General features: G+C 38.8%; 1 protein-coding gene across 2 annotated transcripts in view; it reads right to left on the bottom strand.

Annotated features, from left to right (window-relative positions):
- Nucleotides 1-448: 448 nt before the first annotated feature.
- TDRP (testis development related protein) overlaps nucleotides 449-23,400 on the bottom strand; it is a 32,664-nt gene continuing 9,712 nt past the window's right edge. The window contains exons 3-5 of one of the 2 annotated variants that reach the window (XM_070932966.1): nucleotides 15,664-15,729; nucleotides 2,210-2,313; nucleotides 449-1,046 (exon numbers count right to left, since the gene is read on the bottom strand). In XM_070932966.1, the coding sequence (XP_070789067.1) occupies nucleotides 701-1,046; nucleotides 2,210-2,313; nucleotides 15,664-15,729 (516 nt within the window). In that variant the 3' untranslated portion in view covers nucleotides 449-700. The remainder of the gene's footprint in view (nucleotides 1,047-2,209; nucleotides 2,314-15,663; nucleotides 15,730-23,400) is intronic. The other variant, XM_070932965.1, reaches the window with a different exon arrangement.

Genomic DNA, 23,400 nt, shown 5'->3' with positions numbered 1-23,400 from the left:
CAACAGAAGAAAAACATTGGTGTTCTTGCGCTTCATATTTGATTTGGTATTTTAGAAGAACACAGAATTTTGGCAGGTCAAAATGTCCATCTTAAGAACCATTATAAAGCCGGAACAATGAGGTATCAGCTATAAACTAGCATTTTCACAAAACAGGGAAAGCATTCAAAAAATTTACCTGAAGTTCAAGAAATCTAAATCTTACATTAATGCAATCAATATTCAACCAGTGTATACAATCATTTCAGTTTTTAAAGAGCAACTCAAGATGATAAGACAGTGTGAATGTGGAAATTATAGGCACAAAGTTGGTGTTGAACTTTGTTCAGTGAGGAAATAGTAGTCTAAGAAACCAATGAATCAACTATTAAAGAATTTGAATAATGCAGTTCTGTAAAAAGATGCAGTGTTTTGATTTGGTTTAAGTACATACATAAATCATCTAACCTAAAACAATATTTAGAACATTCCACATCTTTTGCAGATACATACAGAACAAAACTTGCACTTTTTCCTATGGACTGGGTGGATCCAAGTATTCTGGGGTTGGTGCTAGCATTTGTGGAACAGGTTCATAATATTCTAGATGTATTCTAGAAATGCATGCACCTATCCCAGATTCAGACTGGCTATTCTTGCAGAAAAACATGGAATACACTGAAGCCGAAATGCTCTACTTTGTCATAACTAACACTTTATATCATTCTAGTTCTTCCCAGTTATCAGTAAGGTTACCTTTGCTTTGTCGCCTAATGCTGACCAACCTTCCAGCTGATTTAATACTCCACCTTGAACTATTCCCTGAGCTTGCCAGGTTTGTGTACTTCGTTGAGCCTTTGGTTTCATCTTCCCAGCCTGACCAAGATGAAGAGTCACTTAGAGTATTTTCTGCATCACTGAGGTGGTCGCTGGCAGGAATCTGGGGAGGTTCCCATCCTTCAATCTCATCGGGCTTCCTGGAATGGATGTTCTGTTTTATCACCAAGCTGTCCCAAAATCCAGCTTTCTTTTCTGATTTCAAATCTTCTTTAAGTTTCATATTTGTTCTGGATAACAATAAATAGTTTTATTGGAAATCATATGAAAAAGGAAGATATTTAATTGTCTAGGTCAGAGTAGATTAACATTGTTTTATCACTGGATGAAAGATGATGATTAGGATGGTTTTTCCAATATCTTCCTCTTACCATTCTAGTTTCACTCACTGAATATATTTAGCTCATTTAAGCATTTATTTTTATATTTCTGTTGTGGTCTGCCAGCAGCCTGCGGAGCTGGCAGTGCAGTCGGACAATGAGGAGGCTGGGGAGTCCTAGAGTCAGGGGAAGGCCCGGACAAGGGCTCTGTGTTGGAGGCAGAGATAGGGCCAGGGCCATCTGGGAGCGATGCGCGGACTCCAGAGCCTCCATAGGCAGACAGCAGAGGAACAGGAGGAGCCTGTTCCTAATGCAAGCATGCAAAGAGGTGCCAGAAGGCAAGAGCAGCTGAAGCAAAAAGGGCAACTCGGGAGTAAGGCCAGAAGATGATTGGCCACTCCCATAAAGCTTAAAAGAGCAGCATCGAGCAGTTGGGTTCTTTGTAGAAAAGCAATGTTGATTCCAGTGCTTCTTGTCAGCGTCTCTTGAACTTTGTAGGGTTTTTGCCAAGAAAAGCCTTTGGCAGGTTGCCAAAGACATCAAAGGTTGCTGATAAAGCCGTAGGACTGGTTATGAAGAATTTGTTTTGAACTAAGTTGAAAATGAATTAATTCTCAGCTGTTTTAATAAAATAAGTTTGTTCAGGACTGAATTGTGTTTGGTAATCACTACATGGGCCTCGATCACAACAATTTCCAACTTTTAAAAAATGGCTAAAGGCAAAAAGGGTTAACAAAAGATTAACCAGCATAGTAAAAATTAAAAGTAATTAATTTGCAAGCCTTTTAATTTCTATGAATTGGCAGCTCTAGCTGTATTATTGGGAATAATGCCAGTTTTCCCCCACAAGTCATCTATAATAATCACAGCTCCAATTCAACATAAATCTTTAAATAGAATGTTTTGTTATGAAAAACAATGCAGAATTTAAGTGTACTGTATATTGTCTAATTTTCTGGAATCTTAGTTACTTTTTCCTGATTTATTGCCTTACTTCTAGCTTTAATAATTTGAGTAAACTTACTACAAGATAGTTACATTTAGTATCATTTTACACTCCATTATATACATACCCTTTAGATTTTGGAGATCTACATCCTGTTAATAATTGTTGTTCATCATCTTTATTAAATATGGAGGTTACTTCTTTCCAACCCCGAAAGCCTGCACCTTGAACCTAATAATATAATAAAAATATTTATAAATAATTCTATGAAATATGGCAACACTGCAGAAAACGTTTAATAGTTAAAGTTTATTTTCTTTCATAAGTTTAATATAATTTGAAATTTTTATTGTATCCTAGTTGCAACTTGTTTTAAAACAATTGTAATGCAATAATAAGGCATTAATAGTAATAAACCTTTAAATTTCCTAAAATTTCTATGCTAATTTTTTCTGGCATTACATTTTAAAGAATCTGTGAAAAACATTAGATTCAGATTCAGCCCAATGCTTTTGTTGTCTAAAGTGGAGATTGGCAGTCTGCTGCTCCCAACTGTACACAATATTCACTGACCTCCAAATATAACTTTACAAATTAAAATGTATTTTTAAAAAACTTTAAAGTGCCAAATTCTCATGACATTTTTACCACTTTTTTTAAATTACTTTATTGATGTTCCTAATCTGCTTTAATATTTATATGGCCCAGATGCTTTAGTCATTAATCTAAATATCTCATAGTAACTTTGTAAGTTTTTTAATCTATACTGCTCAATAATTAGACATGTTAAATTTGTGCTTTAGAAAAAATTACTTGCTTAGATCTATAAATAAAACAAATAAATACTCTAAATCTCAGAGTGATTTTAAATCTGGTGTTGCTTACAATAATTTATTCACCCAGATCAGAATCAGAAACTTCTCACCCCGATGTTGTGGTACATTTCAGCATCTTTTAAAACTGTTGCTATCATATCCAACGTGTTTATCCTAGGAGTCCATTTTGATGCTCAGGTCTTATGTTTCTACAAGGATGTACCAGAAGTCTTGAACCAGTAGAGGCTTTTGAGTCTGGTTGAAATTGAACCCCAGAGTAAGATACAAGTTGTTCTCTGTGCAGATGAATCTTAATTGTCTTCAGTAATAATTCTGAATAGAGTATACTTCTCTTGAAAGAGCAGATCTGCAGACTGGAAAGCTCTGGATCTCATAGCTATTCCAAAGTGCATTATGGCCAGCAAGTACTTTGTCCAGCTTCAGTTGAACAAAGTTGAGTCCCTCCCTGGAACAGAAGGCCCCAGCCATGATGGCTCATGTGTTTATCCCAGTGGTGACTTGTATACTATACTTAACATCATTACCTAAGCTCCTACAGTGCAGTCTACATAAGCCTGCCTTTGTACACAACTTGGAAAGTATGACTGGTGCAAAATACAGCAAACAAACTAGCAAATTACTCATCATGCTCACGTAACACATGTTTTACAATCATTGCATTGGACACTATTAAATTTCTCTGTGCAATTCAAAGCCTTGGATTTAATCCATAAATATTTATATGGCTTAGCATTTACAGACTTATAGCCTCCTCTGTATGGGGATGGCACATCCAATTTATCTGCACAGTACATAATTCTCACTAAGACTTTTGCTGATTCTCAGATGTGTGTGTAGGTGGGGAGGGACACAAACAATGGTTTCCAGCTGTGGGCCCCATTTATAGAATGGCTGCGCTCTGGATGTCAGGCCAGCATCCCCACTGCTGGCCTTTCAGAATCCACTGAAGATTGAATTGTCCCAGAAAGCATTTGGGCAATGAAAACTATCACTATTCTGTTAATTGGATTGTTGTGAATTGCCCAGAATTTGGTGAAATTCAAGTGCCATTCAAGTTTAATGAATTATTAATTAAACATGAATAATTATTTGCATTATTGCTTTTTTTATTCTAGTTTTTTGTCTCTAAGAGTTGTTTTACACTATTTTATACTGATGAGTCATTTGAGATTCAGTAGTATAAAAAAATATTAAAAAATACATTATCCTTGTTCTTGTCTGAAATATGAAATCAGTTCATCATATCATGTCAGAACTATGCCATTTTATATAAAAGAGTCCAGCTGTGACTCACTGTGCCTTCCTGGAATATAGCAGAGAATCCATTTTTATTTTCTAGTCAGTTTTTAAAATCTGCTGATTATAATGGGTTTTGCAAAAATGTTGTAAATGTTGACGCACTGTAACTTTATAAAGAGAATTTCAAGGTTGCTGGCTTTCTACACTAAATCTAAATGGTACATTATTTGGCTAGGAAGAAATGTTTAACTGAATGCGACAAGAGGAATCTCAAGTAAAACATTGGAGCATGGCATTTAAAAAAATAAAAGAACTTCGAACCATCCCATTCCATTCTCCTCTCCTCTTCCTCTTTCTTTGGTCTCCCTTGGCAAAAAAACAAAAAACAAAAAAAAAACCTACTGCTTATATGGCCACTAAATCACTAAATCACAGAGTCCTCACTCTATTACAATATACTGCATATATTAAATATTTGTGTGCCACTGTTTTAGTGATGTTTCTGATTAACATATACATGTAGGGAAGTAATTTTTCAGCAGAATTAAATCAGTCTTGTCTGGAGCAACTTTTGTTTAGGAAACATTCAAAAATTCTATTGCAGGATGTACTATATCAAAGGAAAGTTTTAAATTGGGCCTCTTCCTGGAATGTTAAAACAGTTTCCCTGTAGTTTGTTTATGCATTTTGGGGGAGAATAATACATTTTATAACTTAAATGAAATTCCTGTTATTTAAGTGAGCACTTTTCATATTACCCTTTAAAATGCACCATATGAGACTAAATATAGCATAATTGTATATCGTAATATCTAGTTTGTTGTAGTAAGTTAATGGTTTTATCAAGGAACTAATAGATTTTTGGTCAGAAGAAATCTGGCATGAAAATATATAATTTTATATCTTTGTTTTTGTTTGTTTTTTTAAAAAAGCCTTGGCTTACTTTTTGAGAAATTTAAATATTTTAAATTACCTAATAAATTATTTAACACTATCATTACTGCAGATCCTAGCTAAAGTAGTGACTTTATGTTCATTCTTTTATATATAGAAGGTATGATGCTGTATTAATGGTTGACCTTCCATAAATAATGAACTGATTATATATTTTAATTTAAACTGCACATAATTGACATTACTTGTCCCAGCTTCTGCCAACCTAGCAGTTCAGAAGCACGTAAAAAATGCAAGTAGAAAAATAGGGACCACCTTTGGTGGGAAGGTAACAGTGTTCCGTGCGCCTTTGGCGTTTAGTCATGCCGGCCACATGACCATGGAGATGTCTTCTGACAGCGTTGGCTCTTTGGCTTTGAAATAGATGAGCACTGTCCCCTAGAGTTGGAAACAACTAGCACATATGTGCGAGGGGAACCTTTTATCTTTACCTTAAGGACAGCAAAGAAGGCACTAACTCCATAATGGAAAGTTATGTCGGTCAGGGGTCCCCAAACCCTGGGCCACTACCAGGCCTTGAGCCTTTTGCAACCGGGCTGCAGAAGTGGCGGGTGAGTGTATGCGCCAGAACCATCTTCTCTCCACTCCTTGCCAGTCCACAAAGCCAGAAAGATTGGGGAAGTCTGATGTAGGTTGTCCTCAACTCACAATTCATTCTCTTAGTGACTGAAGTTACAGAAATGCTGAAAAAAGTGACTTACAACTGATCCTTCACTGATGACCACCACAGCATCCCCACAGTCACCTGATCAAAAGTTGGCAATTGGCATGTATTTATGATGGTTGCAGTATCCCAGGGTCATGTGATTGCTATTGGCACCTTTCCAATTGGCTTCCAACAAGGAATGTCAATGGAGGAAACTGAATTTACATTCAGAATGGTCTGATTCATTAACAACCGCAGTGATTCACTTAAAGAGCCCAGAAAAAAAATGATGTAAAATTAGGCATGACTCACTTAACAACTGCTTCATTTAGCGATGGAAAGTGCTGGTACAATAGTGGTCATAAGTCAAGATCTACGTGTACTACTGTGTTTCCCTAAAAATGAGACTGGATTTTATATTAATTTTTGCTCCAAAAGACGCATTAGGGGTTTTTTTCCAGTTAGTTCTTATTTGCAGGAAAAACGGTACTAAATGTGTCTTAAAAAATCATGCTATGGGATGATTATTTTCAGGGAAACACGGTAGTTTTACATTAGTGTTAATGATAATAGATTTATTGTACACAGGACAGTATGACTTTAACTTTGTAAGATTGCCTAGGATATCTTTGGAAAAGATTAAAAAAATTAAAAGAAGCTTTTATTAAAATCTAAATATAACTATCTTAACCTATATGACATACTTAGCAACTTACAGTTTTAAAATTATAAGATGTAATATGTACATAAATTCAAACTTTTGTTTAAAGCTTTTTATTTTATTAAGTTCACTGATGTTAAATTATACTTTACACACTACACTTGATCTTAGCCAAAAGGCCGAGAAGCCTTTAAAAATGTAACAGAAAAAAGGCAGGTTTCTTCTGAACCATTTTCACAAAGCAACTACATGGCATTTTGCAATTCAATATGCTGTATAACCATCATCTATGCTATTGCTATGTTCATCCATCATTAGATCTCTGTCTCTATATTAAAAGATATAAAGATGGATAATGAAATCTATAAATTCATAGTTCTTAACCAGCTGAATCCTATTATGAAATATTTTGTTCACATGCTAAATATCAAACATTTACAATATTATCATTAATCATGTTGTTATGGTTCATCGCACAGTCAGCCAGATATTCAGACAGGATTTAGTTTTTTTATCCACATGAGTCTTTCCCAAGGATCTGGGAGAGGCAGATGTTGATGTCTGATAGTTTTAGAGGTACCATCGCAGGATGAAAGATGTTCTGATGTAAAGCCTTTTGCAACCGATGGTGAATTTGTCAATGCCGATGATATTCAAATCATACTTCGGTTGTTTTGGGATTGCACCAAGGTGCCTATTTCTATTGGCTTTCTTTTGCCACAGTTGTTCTATTTCTATTTGCAGGTCTTCGTATTTTGCTATCTTTTCCAGTTCTTTCTCATCTATTCTGCTGCCCCCAGGTACTGCCACGTCCATTATTCAGAGTTTTCTTTGTCTTTCTTATTATTGACAATTACTAAGTCTGAGGTGCCTATAGTTTTGAATTCTAGATCCCAGAGTATTTCAGCTTTTTCATTTTCTATAGCTTTCTTCATTTTATGGTCCCACCAGTTCTTGTTTGCTAGCAATGGCATTTTTTGCAGATCTTCCAGTGCACCGTTGTTGCTATTATTATTTTATTTATTTATTAAATAAATTTACATAGTCACCCAACTCGCATCCAGTGATTCTGGTGGCTTATATTAAAATTCATAATTATTTATTTATTTATTTATTTATTTGATTTGATTTGATTTCTATTCCGCCCTTCTCCAACAGGACTCAGGGCGGTGAACAGCCGAGATAAAACATAACATATAAAATTTAAAAAACAGTTTAAAAGACATTAATTTCGGCTCTCAATTTAAAACAACCCAGTTAAAACCAATTTCAAATTAAAACCGAAAAGATGGGATCAAGCCAGCCCGGCCAGATGAAATAGATGTGTTTTCAGGGCCCGACGAAAAGTCCGGAGGTCTGGTATCGTGCGTATCTCTGGGGGTAGGTAGTTCCAGAGGGCAGGTGCCGCCACAGAGAAAGCTCTCCCCATGAGGGTCGCCAGCCGACATTGTCTGGCCAACGGCACCCTGAGGAGGCCCTCTCTGTGTGAGCGAACTGGCCAGTGGGAGGCTATTGGCGGCAGAAGGCGGTCTCGTAGGTACCCCGGCCCTAAGCCATGGAGTGCTTTAAAGGTGGTCACCAACACCTTGAAGCGCACCAGAAGACCACCGGAAGCCAGTGCAGCTCGTGCAGGAGAGGTGTCACATGGGAGCGCCCCGTCGCTCCCATAATCCCCCGCGCGGCCACATTCTGCACCAGTTGGAGCCTCCGAGTGCTCCTCAAGGGGAGCCCCATGTAGAGAGCATTGCAGTAGTCCAGGTGGGAAGAGAAGAGGGCATGAGTGACCATGCATAAGGAGTCCCGATCCAGAAAGGGGCGCAACTGGCGTATCAGGCGAACCTGATAAAAAGCCCCCCTAGCCACAGCCGTCATATGCTCTTTTAAAGACAGCCATGCATCCAGGAGGATGCCCAAGTTACGCGCCCTCTCCGTGGGGGCCAATGTCTTGCCCCCAATAGTCAGCGATGGCACCAGCTGACTATATCAGGACGCCGGCAGCCACAGCCACTCAGTCTTGGAGGGGTTGAGTCGGAGCCTGTTCCTCCCCATCCAGACCCGCACGGCCTCCAAGCACCGGGACATCACTTCAAGGGCATCATTGGGGTGGCCTGGGGTGGAGATGTACGGCTAAGTGTCATCAGCGTATTGATGGAACTCCACCCCAAAGCCACGGATGATCTCACCCAGCAGCTTTACATAAATGTTGAACAGAAGGGGCGAGAGGACGGACTCTTGCGGCACCCCACAAACAAGGAGCCTTGGGGTCGACCGCTGCCCCCCTGCCAACACAGATTGCAACCGGTCAGAGAGGTAGGAGGAGAACCACCGCAAAATGGTGCCCCCCACCCCCAATCCCTCCAACCGGTGCAACATAATACCATGGTCGATGTTATCAAAAGCCGCTGAGAGATCTAACAGGACCAGGATAGAAAAACAACCCCTATCTCGAGCCCTCCAGAGATCATCCACCAACGCGACCAATGCAATTTCTGTGCTGTGCCCAGGCCTGAAGCCGGACTGGAGCGGATCTAGATAGACAGCTTCATCCAGGTACTGTGGAAGCTGTCACGCAACCACACTCTCAACAACCTTCACAATAAAATGAAGGTTGGAGACTGGACGATAGTTACCCAAAACAGCCGGATCCAGAGAGGGCTTCTTGAGGAGGGGCCTCACCACCGCTTCTTTCAAGGCAACCGGTAGGACACCCTTGCTCAAAGAAGTGTTAATAATCCTCTGGAGCCAGCCTCGTGTAACCTCCCGGGAAGCCAGCACCAACCAGGAGGGTCATGAGTCCAATAAACATGTGGTCGCGTTCAGCCATCCCAGAATCCTGTTCATGTCCTCGGGAGCCACAGGATCAAACTCCTCCCAGATAATACTCTCAGGATCTGCCTCAATCATCCCGTCCGGACTTACCCAGTCAGAGGCCAGGCCTTCCCGAATCTGAGCGATCTTGTCATACAGATACTGCACAAAATCCTCAGCTCGACCCTGCATGGGGTCATCCCACGCTCCCAGATGGAGGAGGGAGCGGGTCACCCTAAATAGGGCGGCTGGGCGATTATCTGATGACGCAATAAGGGCAGCAAAATAGCTAGATTTTGCCGCTTTTATCGCCACTAGGTAGGTCTTAATATGAGACCTCACCAGTGTTCGGTCGGATTCGGAACGGCTGGTCCTCCAACTGCTCTCCAGGCGTCTTTTCCGGCGCTTCATCTCCTTGGAGAACCAAGGAGCTAAGTAAGTTCGGTGCCAGGTCAGAGGCCGCGAAGGCACGACGCGGTCTAAAGCCCCGGCGGCCGCACTGTCCCAGGCGGCCACCAGGTCTTCAGCCGAGTCATGAGCCAGAGTCTCAGGAAATGGCCCAAGCTCCATCTGGAACCTATCAGGATCCATCAGGCGCCTGGGCGGAACCACCTAGTCGGTCCCGCCTCCCTGCGGCGGGGTGTAGCAGTTAGAAAGTCAAGTCGAAGGAGCGAGTGGTCAGACCATGACAAGGGTTCGATGACTATATCTCCTGTATCAAGGCCACTCGACCACTGACCATAGATAAAAACTAAGTCCAGAGTGTGCCCGCCCGTATGAGTAGGGCCATGAATTAACTGAGTCAGGTCCATGGCCGTCATGGAAGCCATGAACTCCCGAGCCACCTCAGATGTTTCACCAATAGATGGCAGGTTGAAATCCCCCATGACCAAAAGTCTGGGGCTATCAACCGCCACCTCGGTTATGACGTTGAGCAGCTCAGGCAGGGCCGTTGCCACATGGCAGGGAGCCAGGTACGTGCTCAACAAGCCCATCTGCACTCCACGGCCCCACTTCACAAGAAGGGACTCACATCCAGCTATCTGTGGAACAGTGGTCTCCCTTGGATCAAGACCTTCCTTTATAATAACCACCACCACCCTGCCCCTGCCCTGAGCTCTCGGCTGGTGGAATGCACGGAAGCCTGGTGGGCACATATCTAACAGGGGAACTCCCCCCTCCTGGCCCAACCAGGTCTCTGTAATACCTGCCAGGTCCGCTCCCCCCTCCTGAATAAGATCACAAATGAGGGGGGCTTTATTTACCACGGACCTGGCATTGCACAGCAACAGCCGAAGGCTTGGGCCCTGAGAGTCTAAACAGCTTGGGGAACGAGAAGGGCTATGGGGACCGGGGTGTGCCACCGCTCGGAGATAGCAAGTGCGCTCCCCCACCGCATGATATGGCCCCCTGCTCCCGCCATATCTGCCCCTCCCACTCAGCATATTGATGGAAAAGCCCTCAGCAGAATGAACTCTAATGCCCCCCTTACCCCCAGAATCTGCACCCTCCGTGGCCCGACTGGCAGCTGGGCCAGACCCCTCCCCCGTGGGTTAATCCCCAAACCCACACAACCCTCCCGCCCCCTAGAACACCTTAAAAATCTATCTAAAAATTTCCCCAGAAAACCCCTCAATCCCCTTTTTGCAACATACCACCTCTCGGGGTGCCAAAGCCTGTCATAAAGGTAGGCCCTCGGTAGAGTGGAGGGCCACACCTGCGATAGGGGGGAATCTTGCACAATAAGAAGTTCCGCTGACGAATACATCTAAATAATCAGGGGAAGCCCATGGCCAGGAGGTTAATCGAGTTGGTCCAAATTCCGGAAAAGGGATATCCAGTCAGGTCCAAGTCAATAAACTCCACTGCTCTCTCACAGCAGTGGATGGAGTCTTAAGCCATTTTGGGGGTTAGATGTCGACACCAGCCACCCTCTCACGAAAGCTGGGAAGGGCCAAGAACCGGTCATCGTCCAACTCCATACCAGACTTGAAATCCAGGGTATATCCCTCTACAATTGGGAAGCATTGATGACAACCACCAATCTACAGGACCACGGGCCAGGAAGAGACTCCGGTGGCTGCACCTTAGGCGAATCAGGAGGCCATAAAAAAGTCCATGGGAGGCAGATGTCACATTGTCCAGAGGCCACCTTCAGATGATAAATAGCCTCACAGAGGCTAATAGACCACACGAGGCACAGAAGACCTGGCCAGAGATCTTTCACGGCCAATGGGGTCAACAATGCCTCTAGCTCACCCCTATCCACATGAGGGAGGGGGGAGAGCCTCTGGAATGACCAGGGGTGGGCCCTCTCCAAGTGGGTCACCCCCCCCATGGCTGCAACAGGCAGTCCCAAAAACAACGTTGGTAGCATAGTTGGTATAATGGTCAGAGTGTCCCTCGCTCTCCCAATGCAGGCCTCCTGTCCCTCTTCTCCCTCTCTGATGTCATCCCCCGCAGCCGCTCATCCCAGCGTCGCAGCCAGCGCCAACATCGATGTCGCCAGCCCTCCTGCCATCCCCACGGATTCCCCTGGAGTGCCAACGAGGGGCAGCATCACTGACGCCGTTGTTCCGCCAGCCCAGCGGCCGTGGGGAGACGCCGAGGCCGCTCTAACCCGGCTGCAAAGCCGCAGCATAGCTGCCTCCGCGCTCGTCCTAGCTGTCGCGTCCTGGAGAGCAACAAGCTCTCAAGATATCAGAAGAGACCAGTGGGAAGCTCCCCTCACCGGGCATGGGGCATAACTAGCTGGTCCGGCCCCCGAAACCCCCAAAAAGCCGGGAATAGTCCCCCCGGCATCGCTGCCGCTCAGCTGAGAGCGGCCATCTTGGACATGCACAGAAGAAGAAAACCATATGTAACCATAAGCATCTCTCTCACAGACACAAACACATATACACGTACATCAGTGGTACCGAGTGTGCAGCTTGCTTACGTACAGTGTTGGTGGAGGTGGTTCCTTCAGGGTATGTTTTCTACTTGATTGTTTGTCTGAGTGTTGGTTGCTGGAGTGGATATGTTGTCTTTTTTGTTTCCTTCTTAGCTTTTCTGTTGCCTTTTTAAAATGATATGTAAATGTGGTGTATCTCTACGTTGATATTGATGGCTGATTTATCTAAAGGCCAAGTTTCCAGCAATTCCCTGAATCTTTTTGGATTTAGCTTGGTCTAGGATGCTCACATTTTCCCAACTGAAACTATGTTGAAGCCTGTCCATGTGCTGTGACATTAAGGAGTTCTCATCATGCCTTTCGAGTGCTTGTTGGTGTTCATGGATGTGCTCTGCTACGCTATTGCTATCTGTCTCACATAATGGATGTTATAGTTCTTACACAGTATGTTGTACATGAATCCTGTTTTTGTTTCTTGGATTACTGGGTCTTTTTGTTTACTTAAGATATTTTGGAGGGCTTTGGTTGGTTTGTGTGCCATGGTGATGCCATGAGGTTGTAACAATCTATAGACTTTTTCTGATGTATGGTAGTGTTATCCTTTTCATTGCTTGTCTTGGTTGTGCTGTAGTGGCTTGAGTAGTCACGCACTTTTTGATAAAGTTGTGTAGGTATTCATTTTGTCAACAGATGTTATATGGGGTGATCTGTTTCTGTTTTCTGATGTTCTGGGTTGCTGTAATGTGTTTGTACTCATCTGAATAATAATCATACACAGCTTCTCTTGTGGAAGTTGGGATATTATTTTGGTAACGGAGCACTTGGTTAGTGTGGTTTGCTTTTCAACAGATTTGCTTTTCTAATCAAGGAACTATGAAGGAGAAAACTCCATCCCAACACTGGCAAGGTAAGCTATTATACATAAAGAAGAACCAAACTCAACATTCACTAGCAATGAGGGTGTTATCTAATTGGATAATAAAACATCTGCAAGGAAACAACCAAGCTCAGAGTGTACCAAGTACTCCACAGTCAATAATGTGTCCACCCAACTGCTGAAGATTTCTTGCATGTTTAGAGAGGGTGATGATTTTGGTCTGGGCAAAATTTAAAATTAATTCCTTCTTGTTGCGATATGGGTTGCAAAGCTCTCTTAAGGCTTACTGGAGCCACAGATAAAATTGCAGCATCAAAAATATACTGATACATCTACTTGTTTAGGAGAATGAAAACATATTTCCTTAGATGAGGCCCCAATAATTTATGTATTAAATGAAACTGCAGTCAATACATTTGACTAACTCATTTCCTTACAGATATTACTTTAGTGACATGTCCTTGATTTTTGATTTGATACTTTTGCATCCTCATAAATTTGATACTTTTGCATTTGATACTTTTGCATCCTCATAAATTTTAAATATCAAAAGCAGCAGACATTTTTCTACTGAAGTGTTTTTAAAGTTTTAGTACAGCTAGTACTCCACTTACAACCACAATTGGGCATATAATCTGAGTTGTTGAATGAAGCAGTCATTAAGCAAGATACCATATGATTGCTTTGCTTAAAGACCGCAATCCTAGATCTCCCAATAGCAGTTAGGTGACCATGCACTTCACCTTAAGTGGTGCATCGGGGAGAAGACCCAGGACCTTCATGGGAGAGCAGGAAAGGGGCCAAATCTCCCACCATGCTTGGGAGACCTGGGCCTTCTCCTTGCTCCACTGTAGAGAACAATCACAAGAATGCTGGCATTTGCTAGCATTTTCATCAGATTTGAGATATCCATTCCTCCAGCGCGCCATAGAAAGGACCTGAAATCTGGCAAAAATTCTAGGGAATGTCACTGTTCTGGAATGTTCAGAATGCTGGCCTTTGTTAAGTGTTTTCCCCTTCCCTCCAAAAGGGAAAACTCTACCAAATTCTTCTGGAGGGAAAAATGCTAGCAAGCACCAACATTTACTTTGCCAGCCTCCAAATACTAGCCTTCACTAGATTAACTCCAAAAAAAATAGTAGGGTTCTATGTATGGATTAGCACAATCAGACATTGCCAGGATTCTCTCATAGCTTTCATTTTTTGTCATGGTTTAACTGTTTATATGTTTTTGGATTTCTGTAAATCAGATGTTAAACAAAAAGCAGGTTTCCTTTATACAGTTAGAAGTATTGGTTAAATACTGACTCAAGCACCTCCTAGCATCTTGGCACTCATGATCAAACTATGTATGGTGTATATTTGTATGTTTTCTGGAAATGAAGAATTGCAATGTTCTTAACATTTGCTGAAACAACTTAATTATAGCTATCCAGCATAGCATCATCCGATGCATCATCTGCTGGCTCTGATGCAATCAATTTGACAATCATAACTTCTTGCTGAGGAATCATTCAATAAAAGCAGGGACAGAAGCCCTCCATTAGAGTTGCATTACAACAAGGTGATAATTCCAAGCTATCGAAAGTCCTCAAAAATAAAGTGCCCAGGAAGTGACTGCTTTTAAGACAATTGCTACAATAAACTTTGAAAAGTGGGGGGATTAAGTTCTGCAATAGCCCAGAAAAATTATTTACACAATAAAATCAAGAAGGCATATCCAAGGATTACTTGGACAGATTTTCTTTAATATTGCAAGTCATAATCTGTTTTCTAGTTTTATTTTTTTAACCCTCAAAATATTAATATATCGGAAGTTTGAAAAGCAGGTTTAAGAACTAGTTCTTACACACAGAAATGTATAGATGACCTTGAGTTTGAGTCTTGGTGACTTCAATCATGTAATTTTCATTGCAATATTTGTTATAGAATTAGTTTACTACTGCCTTCTTCCAGATTTGTTTTACTCTCCCAATCTATTCAACAGCTCTGAAATTAGTATGTGGTTCCCCATTAGAACTGGCATGGGAATGGGAATAGAATAGAATAGAATAGGAGAATAGAAATAGAATAGAATATAAAGAATAGAATATAGAAATAGAAATAGAATAGAATAGAATAGAAATAATTTGGCCAAGTGAAATTTGTCTCTTGTGCAGAAGCTCTCAGTGTACATGCAAAGCAACAGAGTAATCATCATCATAATAATAATCATATTCAACAAGAGTAAAGAAGATAAGTAAAGAAGATGGATCTGACCCGGCTTAGATTCGGAGAACAGTTAAAATCAACTAGATGCTGCCATATGCTAAACTGATTAAATAGCTAAATTTGCCCATAAGAAATCTATCTATCCAGCAGAAAAATTGATTATGTAACATTAAAAATTTAGATCCCCAAAACAAACAAATTAGAGTTGAAAGTGTCATACACAATCTCCTAATATAAAGAACATAAACTGACATGTGTTATTTTGTTATGAAATACAAACAAAAATATACCTAATAATACAATAGTAAGAATTTAAAGTTTAATAGAATATAATAAATCATCTTGTTACAGTCATAACAAAAGAATCTTGCTTGAACAAATAGTAGTGTACTTAAACATTCCCAACAGGAGAAATCCAAAATAAAGTTTAAATTCACATCTCAAAAATAAACAAACCTTTGTTGCGAGTTGTGAAACAGAAGATGTTACTTCATCCTGAAGACATGAATCCTTGCTCTTAGTCTAAAAAAGAATAAATAACTATAAATTTCAAAAGAGTTTAACAAATGTTTGTGATGAATAAGAAATAACAAGAATGGATAATATTGAATAAAGATACTACTGGCATATAAATAATGTACTCGGTCCATATTTAGTTTTCTCTCCTATTGTTTCGTTAAAAACAAGATTCCATGGCAAAACATTCATAAGCACATGCCACTTGAACAAAGAAGGGAAGCACCCAAATAAACTTAGTAATGTAGACCAAATTCTTCACTGAATTTTGATTACAATATATCTACTACTATGCTAGCTGAACACATACTTGAAAGAATAAATACAGAATATACTCAGACCAGAGATTACATTCCAGAAAGAAAGATGAAAGATAACAGAGTTATCCATAAATGCCACAGAATTCATCAATATTATGAAAAAAGAAGGCAGCAGTAATATTTCTAGACTTGGAAAAAGACTTTGACAATTTGGAACAGGCTGTTTTTACTACAGGTCTTAAACAGAATTAATCCTGGAGAAGAATTTGAAACATGTGGAGAATATGTAGCCAAGGCAAGCAGCAAAGATGAAATACTCTCCACAGGCTTTTCAATTAGCAAAGGGACAAGGCAAGGATGTCCATTAACCCCTTTACTTTTTGTGACTGCTCTGGAAGTCGTGACCACAAGATATGAAAAGATAATAGATAATTGGAATGAACAAGAAATACAGGATAATATGAAATGCTATGGACTTGATGTAGTACTAAAACCTGATTATAAGCACAAAATTCCATAGTTGATGAAAGTAACAAAAGATATGGTTGCTTTTCTGAATATAAAATCAATTAAAGGGAAAAAAAGATAATAACAAGGTCCTTAATTTACAAAGAAGAAAATGTGAAAAAAAAAAAAGAGTGGCTGTGAGATAATAAAAGATCCAGTGAAATATTTAGGACTTTACTTGACAGGATGCAATAAAGACCTATTTGAAAACAATTACACCAATGATTTTTTACTTTAAGGATAATTACAGTAAGAAAGATCTGAACATATATGCCAACACAACATATCTGTACTCAAGAAATAGATTGAAGAGACTACTAGAATTGTTTAATGAAGAATAATGACAAGAATCAATCTGGCACAACATTGGAAAAGACAAACAGAATTGTCTAAATTGAACAAGGAGGCAATGGAAAAAAAATTCCACAGCAAAAGTTTAAACAAATTCAAGCAGAAATGGCTCCCTCATATACTGTATAACTTATCACACAGAAAGGTAAGCTAAATTGCTTGGAATATAGTTTCTATTTTTAAAAAAATATCCAAATGTTCCAAATAGAAATAAATAATAATCATAGATGTCCAAAATATAGTATAAAAATATTCAAGTAGCAATTTGCAACTAGGGAAGAAAGGGGAGGAGGAAGAAAAGAGAGCTACCAGAATGCTTTTTAAAATCTTTGTTTCACCATTTTTTTAAAACAAAATTATAACCATCATTTCTGTATGTATACACATTCTTTTCCTTTCTCTTTGTTTGGAGATTTAGAATGTTACTGACAACAAAGCAAAATCATCCGTTTCCATATAATCTTTCCCAAGAATCAGCCCTTGCTATGTCCAAAGCTCTTCCTGTCAGAGCTTGCTTTTTCATGTCCAGCTAGAATTCCTTATACTACCCTGCTTCTTACGATGGGCAGAAGCCTACCCATTTCTACTTTCACCAACTTTAGGATCATGGCACAACAGCTCATTCCCAGCTGCTACCAGCTCTGTCTCTTCCACAACAATCACAATAATGGCAGCAATTTTCTATTGTCGTGGTAGGTGGGAATATTACCAAAACCCCTCACTGTCCTTGGTCATTTTAGTATTTTAAGCTGACAAATGACAAATTTTGTATGCCCATTATAGTAATTTGTACCATCCCACTCATAGATTTGTCATTCAAAACATAAAGTGAGCTACCCAGAGTTTGGTACAAAATGAACAGTGTATAAAGGTTTCAAGTAACTAATAATAAAAATAAAGTAATAAATAAAAAATAAATAAAAATAATTGCTCAATTATCTCAAAAATTTGATGTCCTTATTTTTTGGAATTTTAGAGGTTTCATTGCTATCAACTACATGCTATTTTCAAATTTATCAAGTAGCACTGGAGATTTTATGACTTATCTCTACCCAGACAGCAACACTTCCCACTTTTTGTAAAACTAGCTTACAATATTGATCCACTTATCTGTAGATCAGAGAAAAAAAGGTGCTATTGATACCACTACTACAATTAAGATCTTTCAAACAAGATAAACTAGTCAGAGTTTCAACCCATCTTTTTCAAATGTTCATAATTATCAAGTCAAAAGATATATCTCAAGGAATATCAAAACAACACGTGCACATTTATTCTTTTGTTATAGTTTGAGTGTAAGTGGCTTCCTGAATAAGATTAACGGTAAATAAACTTCTCAGGGTCACTTAGGTGAGATAGGTGGTGTAGAAATGATAGTATGATAGGTAGCCAGATATACAGATGTTTTATGAACGGAAGTGGGAAGTGGATGGTATTCGTGGGCTTTGTGAAAATTGAATGAGTGAAAAAAAGATAGAAATAAATACTGTATAAAGAAGGCACTATAGTATACAGGCATTGCTCAACTTACAATTCATTTAGTGATCATTCAGTTACAACGGCACTGAAAAAAGTGGCTTATGGCTGTTTTTCACACTTACAACTGTTGTAGATCATGTGATCAAACTTCAGATGCTTGGCAGTTGGCTCATATTTATGATGGTTGCAGTGTCCCAGGGTCATGCAATCACCTTTTGCAGCCTTCTGACAACCAAACTCAATGGGAAAGCCAGATTCACTTAATCTTATTACCAACTTAACAACCACAGTGATTCACTTAGCAATTGTGGCATGAAATATCATAAAATGGGGCAAAATTCACTTAGCAACTGTCTCACTTAGCAACAGAAAGTATAAAAGTATTCCTTCAAGTTGGTTGCCTGAGGTTTACAAAATTGTCTTTCACATTCCAAGGAAATGAGGGTCAGATGACCTACACGTCTGTAATGGTGTGGGTGACAGGTTTACACCTCTATTCCAAGTCACATCATCATCTTCATTTAAAGCGACAATAAAGTTATTCTATCTGAGACTTGGGATACCAGAAGAATGAGGGAGGGATGGAATATAAGTGGCAACTGGCAGAGGCCCAGATGGGCATCCATCCCTATGTCACCGAGACTAGATTTGGACATTTCTGATACTGAAAATTATAGATCTGTACACCTTTTAGAGGATATGAATATGCAAGTATATTTTTTTTGATGTTGAATAAAAGCGTTAAGAGTTAGATCATGTGGCTCATCTCTTTTTGGCAGACAAGTATTTGTGAAGAATCTGGTTAACCATGAGTCTCGTCTATAAAATATGTTATGTGGTTTCTTGTTTTCTGTTTTCACAGGCTTGGTAACCAGACTACTTTATTAGCACCATGGTCCAAGGAAGAAAATAAGACTCATAACAAACAACATAAAGATAAAAAAAAGAAATCTGTGAGGAATAGCAGAACTGGAAAAATAAAATGAAAGATTAAAAACAGCAGCTAAAACTTAAATAACCTTTTTCCTAGGCAGGGAACAAACGAAACAGTTAAGTTCATTAGAACTAATTGCAAATATCAGTCATATAATCCATTTTCTTCCTAGAGGAAGATGCTTTTCCAGACCAAAGAGGCAACAGCACAAATGTGAATGCAGAAAGCTTTCCATTTTCAATAACTATGCTGATGCTGGAATCTTAGATAACTGAGGAAGAAAATTCACTTGCATAAACAAAAGTGCTATTTCTAGGATCAACATTTAAGTGTAATATTTGTTCAAAATTATTTATTGCATATTATCAAATTGTATAATTGAAAAAAATGAGTCATGGCCTAGAAATATTGATATGATAAAATTAACCAATCCATAACCTACCAGTCAAGAATGTCCCAGAGAGCTTGGATTGACAGGCAGCGTGGCTATACAAAACAGGAGGACTGAAGTTAGATTGCAACCGGGACAGACAGAAAGAGATCTATTAAGAATAGAAGTGCCAATTCCCACTTCTAGTCTAAATTCTGGTTCCTGCAGTTCTGGATGCTAGATTACTGAAACTTTCCACTTTAAGCTGTTAATGCTTAATATAAGGTCCAAGTTCTATCAGATTCTACTTCTCAGTACCATAATCAAGGAAAAATGGTGGAAAACCTGTCCTATATGACTGAGGACTAGTTGAGTGATATTGTGGGTAATCTACGTTACTGAGTTTCAAATATTTCAGCAAACTTTTCTCTTCTCGGGAAAGAGATGGAGGGCAATGATATTGGGTTTATGATTGATACCAGATGCTCTGTTCTACAGGTTTTACTGGATACAGGTTAAAGGTTGGTCTTAAATTGCTGCAAATGTATCTTATTATTTATAGAAGTAAATAAAAATGTGTGCACACACACATGTGGATAACTAATAGTTAACTAAGAATAATTTGAATTGTTTCCCTAAAAAATAAATACTTTATTATATTAACAAATTTTATATTAATTAATATCAAATCAGATATAAAATTTAAGCACCATATTTTGCAAAGTGCCTTTTTATGCTGGCAGCATCTTTCCCCAGAGTAGATCTCATTAGTTCCCAAAAATTAAGTTACTCAAGTTAAGCCTGCTTGACAAGCTATGCCTGCTTCCTAAAAAGAGAGTTCTAATAAAAATACAGCTCTGAAGGAAATGGCATCCAATAGGTTTTGTTTTCTATCAATTTTTGAGGTAAGCCACACATAAATATGAAGGGGCAAATGTATTATGACAAAAGAAGAATCTGGCCATTCTTCTTCCCATTCAAGTCAAGTTCCAGTTCACACTCATAGTTCTCACTGTGAACAATAATAATTATGTAGCCAAAATACCAAGTGAAATTAAACAGCAATAACAACAAAAAACCACCATAATGAAAACTAGACTGCTTCTTACAGGGAAGTTTGCAAATTTACAAATACTCCCAACTTTAAATCAAAAGATTTACATACCCAGAATTGAAACAATTCTGCATTCATTTCAGCGGACAAAGCAAACTTTGATATGTATATATTCATACTTCCCTTGTAATTTTCAAAGGTAATGCATGCAAGTAACACCCATGTTGTATATTTTAATGGCCTAATTTAAGATAGTAACCTAATGTTATGCTCTCTGGTCAAACTACTGAACCGGTATTACTTTCACTAAATATTCAAAGGATAAGACTCTTCTTATTTCAGCATTCCTGAGGTTCAGCTTGTCTTATGCTGTTTAATACCTTGGTAACAAGCTTTCAAACTTTGGCAGTAACTGTGCCTGTTCGTTCAATATTTTGAGAGGAATGTACAAATATTTTTTCTAGAATATTCTTTTAAAATGTACAGGTATTCAAGGGATTAATTAAACCAGAACACAGCTCTTTTTATATAGAGATTAAACTTTAAGACAACTTTTCCTCTCATTTATATTAAATAATAATAATTCATTTCATTGTTTATGTTGTGGTAGGAAATGCAAATTACTTCATAGGTAAAGGTAAAGGTTCCCCTCGCACATGTGTGCTAGTTGTTCCCGACTCTAGTGGGCTGTGCTCATCTCTGTTTCAAAGCTGAAGAGGCAGCGCTGTCCGAAGACACCTCCATCGTCATGTGGCTGGCATGACTAAACACCAAAGGCACACAGAACGCTGTTACCTTCCCACCAAAGATGATCTCTACTTTTTTACTTGCATTTTTTATGTGCTTTTGAACCGCTAGGTTGGCAGAAGCTGGGACAAGTAATGGGAGCTCACCCTGTTCCGCGGCACTAGGGATTCAAACTGCTGAACTGCCGACCTTTCGATCAACAAGCTCAGCGTCTTAGCCACTGAGCCACCACATCCCTTGGAAATTACTTCATACAGTCCTACAAATCCAGACTGTCAAAACTGAACTCTGCTACATTGATTGAAATCTGTTTGAGGTAATAATTGGATTTCCCATACAGAGGCACACGCATTTCCCATCCATATATATAATTTATATGTCTTCTGAATTTTCTATAAATATAAAACATTAATTGCTGTCATTTAAGAATTTCTTGGCTGACATAGAGGGAGGGAGGGAGGGAGGGAGGGAGGGAAGGAAGGAAGATTTTTGATAATACCTGCTAGCTTCACACAAGGAAACTCAATTGGGAAGCTGGCAGAGAGTTGGAAATTTCCCCACTGCTTTTTTGCCCACCTTTGGTCATTCAGTTTGTCTGTTCAGGTAAGGAAATATTTCTCAGGTAAGGAAATATTTCTCACTTTTATCCAATTTCTGTTTGGAAATCATTATGAGGGAGGTTTTTTTAAAAGAAAGGATCAGGAAGAAAGATTTGGATTAACAAATCTACAAATGTCACAAAATCTGTACGTACAAATATTTGTGTTGAAAAGAACATAATTTCAGTATATAAAGCTATGTAAATAAAACTACACAACTCTACTCCGTATTAGAAACATGAGGAAAAGAAAAATATTTATTGTATAGGAAGGGCTAGATAGCTGTGGTTGCCTAAAATAAAAACATCTCACTGAACACTAAAAAAAAGTCAGTGTTTGGTTTGTGATACCTTGGCATGTATAGTTCCAAACAAATGTTTCCCAAGCAGAAAATAAGAACAATTATTTAAGAGGTTTTTCTTCATAAAAGGATGCCTCTGAATAGTAATTTGTGGCAACAAGTGGCATCTAAATTATTTATTACCTTCTGTTAGAAGGCTTCTTGCATGCAACTGACACTCTTGACTATACACTATGAATACAGAAAAATATATTATCGCCAGCCATTTAAAAATATTTAATTACTCCTTAAAAGGAAGTTTTTCTTTCCAGATGGAAACCTGGAAAATCTCAGCAGTGGCTCATTACTACAGCACAAAAATCAGAAAAGTTTGATCCTGCATGCAAGATCTAAATTTTTGAGCAAGAAGAAAAACAAGGTGAACAAAAACTAGTTCATGCATAGCTTTAAAAGGATGTAAAATATCTCAGATTACATGCCTAAAGGACAAGGAAGAATTTAGATGTAATACAAGATCAGTATATAAATCCAGATTTCCATGATTATTTAATTATTTCTGATGAAGAATCTGAATGGCATTTTAGATTCAAAATAGTCTAAATACACAGACTATTTCAAAAAGAATTCAATGATGTTTTTGTTTCTAATAGTAGGGCAAAAATTACAAGTGATGATACATAAAGGCAAATAGCAACCACCTCTCAGGTAGTTTATTTTTTTTTCCATGGAGGATTACATAGGTTTTGTTTGATGCATTTTCTCAACCCCTCATTTCTTCCTTTTTATACTTATTAAAGTGTGTGCTAACAGAATAGCATTCTTTCTAATAGTACACTAGATAACATACAAGAGTGCCACCAAGATAGGGAAGTATCCTGAATTTACACAATACTCTCCAAATCATCAATTCAAAATCTATTTTTTTAAATAAAAATATAAATATTATACATATTTAGCTGCTTGCAGACATTTTTTATTTTTAATTCAAAAGATGGGAGATGAAGCTGAAGGAAACTATGGAAAGAATTGGAACCATGGACAGGAACACTTCTATGAAAGGAGAGCTATACTTTGA

This window comes from Pituophis catenifer, unplaced genomic scaffold (assembly GCF_029215685.1).
Source record: "Pituophis catenifer annectens isolate HBS135680 unplaced genomic scaffold, rPitCat1.0.hap2 SCAF_1, whole genome shotgun sequence".
In the NCBI taxonomy this organism is placed as follows: domain Eukaryota; kingdom Metazoa; phylum Chordata; class Lepidosauria; order Squamata; family Colubridae; genus Pituophis; species Pituophis catenifer.
This window is presented reverse-complemented; position numbering and strand designations above follow the sequence as displayed.